This window comes from Hirsutella rhossiliensis (genome assembly GCF_020360975.1).
Source record: "Hirsutella rhossiliensis strain HR02 chromosome Unknown scaffold00002, whole genome shotgun sequence".
Lineage (NCBI taxonomy): Eukaryota > Fungi > Ascomycota > Sordariomycetes > Hypocreales > Ophiocordycipitaceae > Hirsutella > Hirsutella rhossiliensis.
The window spans coordinates 5,442,865-5,455,591 of record NW_025408668.1 but is presented as its reverse complement, the minus strand read 5'-3'; the positions used below and the strand labels follow the sequence as shown (position 1 = coordinate 5,455,591).

At 59.5% G+C, this 12,727-nt stretch overlaps 2 protein-coding genes across 2 annotated transcripts; one reads left to right on the top strand and one right to left on the bottom strand.

Annotated features, from left to right (window-relative positions):
- Positions 1 to 422: 422 nt before the first annotated feature.
- Positions 423 to 2,395, bottom strand: HRG_02226 (golgin subfamily A member 7/ERF4 family domain-containing protein; the record flags this gene model as incomplete). Its single annotated transcript, XM_044860697.1, has 5 exons — positions 423 to 533; positions 594 to 1,286; positions 1,359 to 1,948; positions 2,001 to 2,288; positions 2,377 to 2,395. 5 exons carry the CDS (start codon positions 2,393 to 2,395, stop codon positions 423 to 425), a joined length of 1,701 nt encoding a protein of 566 aa, XP_044724330.1.
- A 2,850-nt stretch (positions 2,396 to 5,245) lies between these two features.
- HRG_02225 (uncharacterized protein) lies at positions 5,246 to 6,708 on the top strand (the record flags this gene model as incomplete). Its single annotated transcript, XM_044860696.1, has 2 exons — positions 5,246 to 5,661; positions 5,718 to 6,708. 2 exons carry the CDS (start codon positions 5,246 to 5,248, stop codon positions 6,706 to 6,708), a joined length of 1,407 nt encoding a protein of 468 aa, XP_044724329.1.
- Between the last annotated feature and the right edge of the window lie 6,019 nt (positions 6,709 to 12,727).

The window sequence follows — 12,727 nt, the reverse complement described above, 5'->3', positions numbered from 1 at the left end:
GAGTATATACAGGTGCCGTTTCCCCCACCAGATGCGGCTGGATCATCATTGGCCGCCTGGTGTCCCTGCCGGAGAACCGACCTCTTTTCGTGCGGGACCAAACAGAACAGAGGGTCAGAAGTTTGGTGATAAATACTATAAAATAATTTGGTATCAGAAAGAAGAACACACATCTTCCCTGGAACGGGAAGAGGTGTCTCTTGTGGCAAAGGCCAGATGGGCCATGGCTTGTCGTTGAAAATCTCGTGGACAAGGGCTGCGGCCGATCCGCCCTCCATAGGGCTCTTGCGAGGGGGTAAAAATCGTGGGTTGGAGGGATTGAAATCAGACGTCGGGTTGGGTTCGTGGTTGTAATAGGGGGCAGCAAAACGTAAACAGAGTAAAGGGTATCTCGATCGAAGTCAAACATCCAGCGCGGCCTCTCAGGCCGTCATCACAGCCGCTGGTTCCACCGCCAGCGCCGTCCTCGACTCCCCAGCGCCGACGCTACTGGGTGCCGGAGCAATTTCAGGATCTGGTATTTGTATGTCCAGCTGCGCGCGGCAATGTTAGAGTCAGCAGAATGACGGGCAGTGGGATAATGGGCGTCTAACCATCATGTACGCCGTTTGCCGAAGCGGTATAATCTTGGGCGTGATGACGCCCTCTTCCGACGCCATGGTCTTCTCCATTTCCTGGTTCCACTTCTCGATCCACTTTTCCAAGGCATTGAGTCGCGACTTAATGGCGGTGAGGCCCAAGTCGTCCCACAGCCAGCCCGTGACCAGGCCCAGCAGGCCGTCGACAATGTTGCGGAAGCTGTAGGGGTCGAACGTGGGCACCAACTCTCCGTTGAGTTTCTCGATGATGCGCCGAAACTCCTGCTCCGACACCCCCGCGGGATCCAGAATCTCGGGGTAGAGGTTCGAAAAGGTCGGGGCCAGGTCGCCTTGCAGGAGCCAGTCGCGCCGTATACGGATGATGCGTGTGGTCGCGTACTCGAACGAGTCGACGGGAACATGAGGGTTCAGATGAGGGTAGCAGGGATGCTGGGGGCCCCATTCCTCGCCGCCGTCGGGCTGCACGTCTTCGCCCATGATGGACGAGTTAGACGACGACAGCGCCGAGCCGACGGCGTCGCCGGCCGAAGCGTTGGACGGGCGTGGGTCCAACACGTCTGGTCCCCGCTCCAAGTCCATTGTGTAGGATTGCCTGGGGTCCTCGCTATCGGGAGCCATGGCAGCGGCCCTTGCTTTGCCCTTTGGTTCAGCCGTATCCTCCAAGACCGCGGCTTTGTCTTCAAAGTCCTGCTGGGCGGGGGTTGGGACTCGAGATCGACTCCCGTCGTATGAGGCACGCACAGACCTGGGTAAGCTCACTCGGTGGTCGTGGCTGCCGCTCTGTTCGATTTGAAAGCTGGCGCGCGTGGTGGGATAATGTTTGCTCTGGCGCTGCTCGGAGAGCGTTAGGAGGGGATAGTTGCCGGAAGCGGGGTCCTCGCTCGCGTCTGCTGCCTTGTCGAGCGTGGGGTGCTGGAGTGGAACCGAGGGCGCCGGGGGGCTCGAGGCGCGGCGCTTCCTGGGCCGGGTATCTCGTGGTGTCGAATTGGTCGGGTTCCAGAGTCGAGCAGACAAGAGTCGACGGGGCCGCTGAGGAGCCGACGATGCAGCAGCACGGCTCCGGAAGGGAGACGGGAAGTGGTAGCCCTGCTGGGGCGGCGGCTGTGTCCCGGGAGGGTGTGCTTGCTGGGTGTGTCTCAGAGCCTCGGCGATAGGAGGCTGGGACCGGCGGGTGGCAGCGGCGCTGATGAAGCTGGGATAGCTGGGCTGTTGCGAGAGGCGCGGGAGGCGGACGTTGGGCGGAGCATCGACGGCCGGCGGCAGGTGGGCGGCGGTGGCGAGCGAGGGCTCGGGCGAGAGCGGTGGGAGCGCGTGGGGAGCCGTGGGAAAGACGGGGTCGGCACGGCCGCCTAGACGACCGCGCTCCGACTCGGGGGGTGAGGCGGGACGGGAGGAAGCAACCGAGAGCTGGGGCGAGGGCGACGGGGAGGATGTGCGGCTGGCCGGGGGCGACGGGGCAGTCGACTGCGGTGGCGACGATGAGTGGTGCCGTGTCGTCGATGGCGGTGGTTGTGCCAGGGATGACGACGGCAGTGGAGGTGGTGGTGATGATGATGATGGCAAAGGGGGCGGCGATGGCTTCAATTTTTCGGCGTGGGCGGCCAAGGGCGAGCGGCGCTGGTGCTGCTGCTGGGCTCCAGGGGCGGTTGGCCTGCACGGGCCCGCCGGGGGCCCTGATAGGGGAGCGGGCTGGAAGGGGTTAGCGGCAGGGGCGGTACCTCGTGCCTCTCCAGCAGTAGGCCGGCTGTGCCCCAGCATCGTCTGTTGCATTGCGCACGACGACGACTTTCGGTCATAGTAGGTGTGCTCGTCTTTTTTCTTGTCTCTCACTGTCTTTCGCGTCCCTTTTTTCCCGTCCCTTTTTTTCTTGTGCTTTCTTTTGCCAACAGTCGGAGCAGCAGAAAAGGAGGAAGAGGGGGGGGATGGATGCAATCGCGGTCCGGACACGCAAAGCAAACGAGTTGGAGGGAGGATGGAGACGGGAATGAGAAAAAAGGAGAGAGGAATTGCACGGCTACCGGCTGAAGCGAAAAAGGCGAAAAAGGAGGCAGAGAGCATCAAGCGTTGGCCGTCGGGCCAGTCTTTATTATGTATCCATCCATCCACGGTTACGGCCCAAAACAACCCAGGATTGCGTCGCTCAGACTTATTATTCTGGAGACGCGCTCGTTGGGCGTCGCGCACCGCCAATGCCTTACATGCCTTACACGTCAAACTCGCCTGCAGAAGCCTGCCTGCTAGTGTCGGCAACAGGTGGTGGTGAAATACGGCCTCGTCATGCGGCCGTGTCTGATTTGGCCTTCCTTGCCCATCTACGGAGTTCTACGGAGTATGCCCATGACGGATGACCCATGGTGACGAGGGACAGGATGCAACCCCAAGTCCCGAGCGACAAGATGAGCGCTCGGGCCGGGCGTTGGCGGGATGCCACCTGATGTGACGGCCGGGGCGGAGCTTGGGACACGGTTGGATCCGGACGCCGGCAGACGATGGCGTCAACCGCTTGACTGACGACGACCAAAGGCTCTCGCGGGGTCTTGCTCAAGAGATGCTCCATTGCCACTGCGCGTATGGGGAAACACGGGGAATATCGCGCCCCTTGCTTGCATGCCATGCATGGGTGTAATGAACCGACCGCCCTTGTTGCAGTCAATCATCTTTCCTTGCCTGCTGCGTCTGTGCCCTTGCATGAACCCAGATTGTTTAATGGGTCCGCTGTCGTGCCCCTTGAACCGTGTGAATGCAATTTTGCATGTACAGTACATATTACATGGTCACCCAAGTTTGACAGGCCGATCATCTATTTCGCATGGGATGGTAATATCATGGGTATATCATATGACCATATGACCTTTGCGCTACAGTCGCTGTCCCCCCGTCCCCCTCCGAGGTGAACCTCTTATGATCCAAAACCCGTAATGGATACACCGCATATCCGTACATACCTAACAGATATGCAGGGACATGGCTTCCCCGGCCCGTGTCCGGTATTGCTTTTCGTGTTCCGGCCCGGCGGCCCGGGTTTGATTGACTGTTCGAGCGAGCCTTTGTCCATTGCTTGGGGGTTCAAATTATTCCCCGTCTCCCGGCGTCACATGTAAATATCGGGTTTCGGCACATCTACCTGTAAAGCATCAACACCTGGAGCTAAACGGCATGACCTTCTCGAATGATGAAACACTGTACCCTACCCGGTTCCAGGGCAGTAGATTCTGTTCTTCGGGTTCTCCTTCAGAACGCATGGCTTGCGGCTCTTTTCTGGCCCGGTGGAGCGGCGCGCTGCATGCGCCGTGCATGATTGTGCATATAGCCAGCTCAGACCTACCTCGGCCGAACCCGTCCAACGGCAGCCGACGTATGCTCTCTTGATAGGCTCTTGGTAGGTTTGAGGGAATCCGGCGTGGCCTGGGGAGATGCTGCATGCGAGATGGAAGACGATGTCGAGGCTCGGTCGTGGACTCGATGCTTGTGGCACCCTCTCGAGGTTTCATCCACACTGCCTACGGCGTCCCGTGGCCATTCAGCGCGGGCAATGATTTGTAGTCGTCACCTCCAGTCGCTGGACTGATATCAACTAATTAGAATCTATCCCAATGGATTCTTGCCTCTGTAGTGGCAACCTCGCTTCATGTCCTGCTTTGCCTTGTGCACAAACATCCGTGGCTGTTACCGAGTATTCGACGTGGAGACTCCAGCACGGCGTGAACCAGAAGCCCAACCACGTGTAATGCATGACAATTTGATCTCGAGGTGAGGGATGTCATAAGCCCAATAACTCAGGTGGCGAATCAATGAATTGACTGGATTTGTCACGACAAAGTCCACCAAGGCCAGTTGCACGCCATTGTCTGCGTGCCCAGCAGCCAGCCAGCTACCCTGGAGTACCAAATGACGCCATTTTTTTCAGCTGTTGACCGTGAGCTGACCAGTTCAGTTTAACGCCCACAAATCGCAACGAAGGGAGATGGCAAACTACCTCTATCGGCCTCTGTCGGTGTTGATAAAGCCCGCGTTGGGGAAGGGGCGGTCTTAGTTATCTCAGCAGCATCGTCTCGTCTACTGCAGCCGCTTCGCAGGACGGGCGCCTTGGGTACTGCCGAGGCAATCGATTGATCCGCAGGGCATATCCGCGGGCGCGCGAGCTGGGAACCGGGCATGAGAGCAGAGTGAATTACAAATAATCCTCTCGAAGCCAAGGAATGTACCCCAGATTCCTCCAAAAGTTGGGCTTTAATTAGGCCAAAGTACATACATACAGCGAGTGTCCAGCGGGAGGCCCACCAATTTCCATCCGGGGCAAGCTGGGAGGCGCGCTGAGATGCGCTAGAATTGGTGCCCTTGAAAAGTTGGCCGGGCCATTTCAGCCCTTTGCCTCTGGGGCACCTCCAGTAGGCGCGAGGGCTGAGGCTGCCTCTTTGCCACTTCATTTTACAATTACATCATGAGTGAATGCTGCAATCTGCCGACGACCAACCGGTTCGCCTAACCTAAGCAAAGGCGAGGTGGACCTCCACTCTACTCTTTACCATCCATCCTCGACCGCCTCACCCCAGACCCGGTCCTCTTCATCGTCGTCGCCGCCGCCGCCGCCGCCGCCGTCGATGCCCATGCGTACACCTCTCCTCCATCCAACGCGCTGCTGCATCATGGCCATCGCGCCCGAGGACCCCGTCGCCCCCCCGTCTCGGCCGTCGGCGTCCTCAGGCTTCAGCGCCTCCCCCGGACACGCCCTCCGCCGCGCAAAGACCATCGACGAGACGCAGCCGCGGCGGTCGAGATCCCTTGCCAGCCCCCTCGAGGGCCCCTCGGACCTTCCGCCGCGGAGGGGCTCCAGCTTGTCCGACTACAGCAATGAGGCCCGCGACATCCTCAACCCAAAGGCCCGCCCCGGCTCCGAGGCGGCCCTGCCCGAGACGTCGTCCCTCGCCGTCGTCTCGCTGGCCTTTGCCCTGCTCCCCGCCATCTCGGGTGCTCTGTTCAAGAATGGCCACGCCGTCGTGACAGACATTATGCTGCTGGGCCTGGCCGGAGTCTTTCTTCACTGGTCGGTGACGCAGCCATGGTACGGCCCCGAACCTGCACATGAAGCTCGAGCGAGGCTGACAATCGCTCTGATAGGGTCTGGTATCATGCCGCTCAACAGGTGCGCATCCAGCGCGAGGAGGACCCCGACCTGGCTGTTGAAGAAGATGGCGACCCCGACGCCGCGGCCCCCGACCATCGCCCTGCCACTACACTCGACGACGTTCCCGAGCAAGGCGATTTGCCCAAGCCAAAGGCGCAAGAGGAGGATCCAAAGATGGCGCGCAGACGGGCAGCCCTTCGAGAGCTATACGTGCACGAGGTGCTGGCGCTCGTTGCTTGTCTCGTGCTGCCGCTCGCCAGCGCATACTTGCTCCACGCCATCAGGGCTCAGCTGAGCCGCCCATCGGGAGGGCTCGTGTCAGACTATAACCTGACGATATTTCTGCTCGTGTCGGAGCTGCGAGTCTTTTCCCACATGCTCAAGCTGGTCCAGTCACGAACGCTGCATCTGCAGAGGGTCGCGCACGAAAACGAGCTCACCTCGCCGTCGGACACGGCAGCGCGCATCGACGACGTCCTTGAGAGACTCGAGACACTCGAATGCCGCGGCCGGACGGCGCAGAATGGCGGCTCGGACTCAGGGAGGGCCAAGGAGGAGGCGGCGCTGACGAGGGATGTGCGCAACGCGATCCAGCCCGAGCTCGATGCCCTGAATCGGGCCGTGAGGCGATACGAGAAGAAGGCGACGCTGCTTCAGTTGCAGACAGAATCACGTTTCACGGGCCTCGACGCACGGCTGGGCGACGCGATTGCGCTGGCGGCGGTGGCGGCCAAGAACAGCGCCGGCCGGCCGAACATTGTGAGGCGTGCGGCCGAGGCGGCCGCCGGCATTATCCTGTTTCCCCTGAACGCACTGTTGCGGCTGCTGCTGCTGCCCCTGACATATCTGGTCGCTTTGATGCACCGCAACGAGCATAGGAGTCAGCATCCCGCCAAGACGGGGCGGAGCAGCCGCGCCGGGAAAGCGGCGGTACAGCCTCGCTACGGGAGTGAGCGGGTCGCGACTCGAGTAACGAGGCGGTGACACATGATACCCCTCATAATCTTACGACGATGGCTTGGGGACCCTTTACGATAACGACATGAGCCAGGATATGAGTTGATGGGAGCTGGCGAGGAGGGCATTCTCTACGGTTGACGCATTTCCCAATTACAGGTTCCGGGACAGGCAGTCCCACCCCGTGTCATGGCCGGACTTGGCCCTTGACGCTTCTCATTTCTATGTGTCCCCGTTTCCGCCTCGTGCGATGGGCTGGCCAGACTGTTGGGGTTGGCAGCTCAAAGATTGGACCGGCTCTCCGAAGGATTCCGAGGCAACGTACGAGGCAGCACGAGTATCTCAGCCATGAGAAAAGGAGTCATGTTAGTACAGCGCCATTAGGTAGAAAACTGGCGCGACCCGGAGTCGCACGCCGACTTACACGAAGAGGCCACGACGTTGCACAAGGGGCCGAGCGCGGCCAGCATCTGAGCTTTCACATGACAGTGAGACAGGTGCTTCTTGCATGATGCTCGGTAATGACGCTGGTGCTGCGAGAAATTTTCACTTCTGTCTTGGGTCTCGATGGGGAAAAGGACCCTTTGTCACGAGTGAAAGGAGATTGCGAGGACGGCTTGTGGCATGATGAAGCTTCCGAGTCAGTGCGGCTCCGCGATAGCTACCTATGCCACCACCATCTGTGGGTCCCGTCCGACCCTGGAAAGAAGGAAAGAATCAAAGAAGGGAAGAAAGAAGGAGACGAAGGGAGAAAAAAAGAAAGGGCGAGGGAACCACGGGCAATGACACGCATGATGTTTATGCGAACGGGCGGCTTGGGAGTGGAGGGAGATGGTGAAAAAGCGAAAGGACTGAGTGAGACTGACAGTCGGAAGCCGGACCGGGCCAACAGGCGAGAAAACGGGACCTCTGGCGTACGGGGGAGATACCTGCATGGCATGGCCGGACAAGGACAAGTACCTCGAGAGGTCTCCCGCTGTACTGCACGCCTTTGCTGGCCCTGCATTGCATCTGCCAACGCAGGCCGCCGTGGCCGAGACGAGGCTTCCCCCTACAAGGCACCCCCTACAAGGTCCCCCTACAAGGTCCCCCTACAAGGCCCCGTCGGGTAAGTGGACGAGACAGGGCGGATCGGCTCCGGTGTGGGCGGCGCAGCGGGCTTGGAAGGCATCGAAGAAGACGTCGAAAGGGCGTACAACAGGAGGTCACGAGAAGCAGCCTCCTGTACGTTTTACACCGGGGACTCGAAACGTTGGGTCCGAGGAGGGGAAAGGAGGGGGGGGGTGGTCGACGGAGTTGATGCTGCGATTTGTGTGTGATGATCCTGCTCTGCGACACGGTGACATAATAATAGGGCCGCCGGGCAATTGTTTTCTAGCTCGGCTCGTGTGACCGACTCCCGGAGAGAGAGGGAACGAACCATGAAACGCGGCCTTTTATTTTCGGTATTTCCTTTGAGGAAACTCCACATGGGCCCAGGCCCTGTTCGATCCGGGCTTCCTTACTCCCGCTTCGTATCGGTGCGACGATGCGCGACCAAGGAACGATGGAGACTGAATATAGCATGTCGAGAGGAAAGGACAGGCTGGTGGTGGTCATGGTCATGGTTGGTGGTGCGCTCTCCCCAAAACCGCAACCTACACGACAAATGACAGGGCCGCAGCCAAGCAAATAGGGCAAAGGAAAAAAAGGGGGAAAGAAAGCACAAGAGAAACAGGGACAGGGGACATGGCCGCGAAAACGGCGCAAACTCGCGACCCTGTTGGATTGGGGAACTCGGCTGGGCTAGTCGAGGAGGCTAGAGCTGACGGGCAGAACCGGGGGGGTGGGGTTCGCGACGACAACGCACGGGGTCTGGTTGGAGGGCGAGGAGAGTTGTACTTTTTTTCTTTTTCTGTGTGTTAATCTCGTGGCAAACAAGTAAATCAACGAGTTGCGCTGTCAATAGACGCGCGTTGTCGCGCGACGGAGGAGGAGATGGGTGCGTCATTGGTAGGCATCTCGTTTTGACAATGGCTCCCTCAGCTCGCTTCAGCTCAGCTCCCTTCCAAGCTCCATGCCTAACTTAAAAAGGAGCCAACAGGGACCTGGGCGCACAACGCAGGGCCAGCCCGTCCATCAATCAATCGCAATCGGCATCCATCGCGGCCTGTGGCGCGGGTCCCTCCGCCCCCAATGCCGCATCCTCGTCATTGGCGCTGCCGGGAGCCCCGAGGATGAATGTCGGCGGGCTGAGGAGAGGAGGAGCCGAGGCGCAATGTCTAGACGCAGGAAAACAAGTCGATGCTGCTGATGGCTGGCTGGCTGGCTGGCTCGGAGGAGGGGGTGGGAGGCGGAGGCGGCACGCGAGCCGCGAGCACAGCGGCACACGGGATGCAACGCAACGCAACGCAACGCAATACGACCCGAGGCAAGCGACGCTTATCTCTCCTACATGGCTGTTGGGTTGATTCCGTCATCTTTGTGTCGCCCTTGCTTGCTTTCTTCTTTACAGTAGATGCCCCTCCCCTCACCGAGACGGCGGCCGGCGGTGTGTGGAGGCGGGCCAAAGGACCCAGTTTTTACCGGGGCTGCTGCTGCGCCGGACCGGCCGGACCTACAGCGCTAGGCCCGGCCGGAGTGGCCAGCAGAGCGAGGTGTTGAGGTGGCCGGGGTATTAAGCAAAAAAAAGGTGAAGCGACTGGACCTCCGTCGCCTGTTGTTTCATGACTGGTTCAACAAGCCACCCGAAAACGGCGGGCGAGTCCTCCCCCCCTCCCTCGCTGCGGCCAGCTCAAGAGGCTGTGCGATGCGGATACGAGTAGAGAAGCAGGACAGCCGTCGGAGCCAGACACACATGCGTGACTCGCGTCCCCTTTCTTCCACGGGCCTGTCATTTCGCTGCCCAGTCTGCACCTGTGGGAAGGAGCCTGTGCTTCCGCGTCGAGGGCGCGCTCGGTTCCATGCTGAACGCGCATGTACGGATGAGATGCCTGTAAAAGCATTGTCTTCCGGGCATGCACGGATGCATCTGCCATGGGTGTCGCCTGTTGCTGCTTGACGAGCACGTGCAGAAGACACGGTTGCGCCCTGGTGGGCTGGTTGGTTGGTTGGTTCGTTCGTTGCTGTACGATGGGAATAATGACCGAGATGCCAATCATCCAATGTGCGTGCATGCGCTATCCACGTCGATGGCGCAGGCAGGGCTTGAGACAGGCATTTGCATCTCTGTGTTACGCGTCGTCCGAAGGAGCTATATGGCGCCGATTATCAATGGAGAGACAAGACACACAAACGTGCTCGTGCAGAGGGGGCTTTCTCCCAACACAGACAGAGGTAGCTACAGTACATACATACGTCAATGTCGGACTGTCTGTTCCACTGCCTACTTACTCCGTGGCAGCAGCAAACACCGGCTGTATGTAAGTGGGACAAGAGGGCTCCCAGCTTCCCGGTCGTGCATTCAGCTCCGACGGGGTGTTTTTGACATCGGCCTGCTGCACGCCAGAAGATGCCGTTGTCCTTTCCAGCTAGGGCGCACGTGTGGGCGCGGCTGCTGCCGACGGTCGACGTTGGTCGTCGACGGTCGTGCCTCGCAATGGTCATTTCACCTGCATTGAATATCAAAGATGGGAGCAGAAGGCATGAAGGGAGGGATGACTTATTACCTGTGGGGGAGGGGAGATCTTGAGTGGGCCCATCGGGCTTTGTTGGCCCGCAGCCTGCAGTGGAGCTGTGACCGACGGCTTTTATTACCAGTATGAGGTGAGAGGGGGCTGGCTGGTGAAGAAAAAAAGTGCGCTCGGAGGTGCCTGTGCTGGCTGTCACAGGGATAAAAGACGCCGAGGACCGGCAACTTGGAGCCATTGGGACGCTTGCTGCCGGTAATTTCATCTGAGGGTGTGCGGTGTGCGTGTGGTGTGGGCGGAGGATGTGGGCGGATGGATGGGTGATGGGGTGGGTGACGGATGGGTGGGTGATTGATGGGGTGGCAATGGTGAGACAGGCTGCGGAGAGAAAAACGAAGCAGATGGGTGCTCATCTCCCCCTCTTCCAGAGGCCATGACTCGCCGGCGCTCTCTTGCCTCGTACGGGCAGCAAGACAGGCGACGGGCAAATGGGAGACGGCGCCGATGGTCCCCACGATCCGCCCCCATGGCGAGGCGGCGCGCCCGAGAGACCAGGCCAGCCCGAGGGCACTGGGAAAGGCATGTCCATCGGACGAAAGCGACAAGGTAACGAGTTGGAGTTGGTGGTTTGTGGACAGCAGCGCGGCTTGGGCCGGTGGGGCCAGCGGGCGGGCGGGCGGTTCGTGTGGGTCGAGGTACCCGCTGCTTCGGTAGCTTTGTGCCTGGATGTGGCGCCCGCCCTCCATCTATCTGCTGCTGCTCCCGGGCCTTTATTCTCATTCTCTGTGCCTCTCTTTTGCTGCCCAGCCCTATGTGCTTTATGGTTTTATCCCTAGACTACCAGCTTTGAGCAGTAAATGGTCCCAACGGCCACAAGTCCGGCAAGCAGCCACGCATCCCATGCCCTTGGTTTTACTTGGCTTCACCGCAACGCCTGGCGAGGTGCAGATGGCGATTGCCGATGGATGCATGGCCCGTCTCCGGTTCAGCCCTTCGGCCACCACCACCATTACCACCACCACCACCACTACCACCACCACCACTACCACCACCACCACCTCCACCACCGCCGCGGCGGGTGTGTCCATCCAATGCACCAGCCCCATTATCATCGCCATTGTCGCAAGGTACATACTGACTCTGCCCACCTATATCCGTAGTATAGTAATTTTTCTGTGCCGTCCGTCCCACGCTTGATTGCATCGGGACAGATGCTACCGGCACTCCCTAGCTCCGTCAAGGTACCTCTGGCGGGCAAAACGCGTGCAACGACAACCTGTGCGCTGTTTGGGCTAAAAGGTACAGTAGTAAGTGTCACCTTGCATCGGCCCAAGCCGCGGCTCGCCTCCCGTCCACTCATGAGCTAGACGAGAACAAAGGGCCTTGACATTGCCCTAGCATGTGCCAGTTTCACCGTCTCACGCATATTGGTCAGCCAGTAGAACAGCACTCCGCAACTTTAATCCTACCTTTGACGAGAGAGTCAGTCAGTCGCATTGCGCCGGGTGCCTTTCCCGACAAGTCGCGCATGGTCTGGTGTTTGATTCCATTGACTCGGCTGCCGCAAAGCAGTGCTACCTCGCGCTGACATACAGACATACAGACATACAGACATACAGACATACAGGCATACATACAGACATATACCTACAGACACACACACACACACACACACACACACACACACATGCATGCATGCATATACCACGGCTTGTGCTAGCCTGTCTGTCTGTACTGTACATACTGCCCTGCTGCCGTCTGGTAGGCATCAAGGCAGATGCTGCGATGGACACGATGCCATTGGAATACGATATCCCCGGCACCTACTCCCTACAAGCATCCGTCATCGTCATCATCATCGCCGTCATTCATCATCGCCGTCATTCATCATCGCCGTCATCATCACAAACGTCGTCATCGTCATCGTCGCCCGTCGCCCGTCGCCCTCGTCCCCTGAGCAGCCCGTCGTTGACTCGCCCACACGGTCCCAAGACACCCCCTTGAACGCCGCTTTGCTCGTCTTCACCCGTCAATCAAACATTGCAATGCTCGTCATCCAATCCACATGGCCCTGCTCCACCCCCCCCAGCCACCCCGGTCGGGAAATTGGCCCGTCTAGCTCTCGTGGAAGCCGTTCTTTTTTGGTCCGTGTGCTGTGCTGTCTTGTAAAGTTGTACTCCGTAACTCCCTGGTGGTTCCTGGTGTGTGTGGCCCTGCTGCAACTCCAACTCCAACCGCATTCTCCGCACGGCTCCCCCCCCTCCCCCCCCAGTTGCTTCGTCGGCCCTGACGGTTATCACGGATACTGGCCTTGCCCGCCACCGCACCTCACATCAGGTATCTGCTGGACCTGCCCCCCGTACTGGTACCCGCTGCGTGCTTCCCTTGGATCGCATCGAGTCGTCTAGCTCACCTCTAGCTCATCCAGGAACAGACGA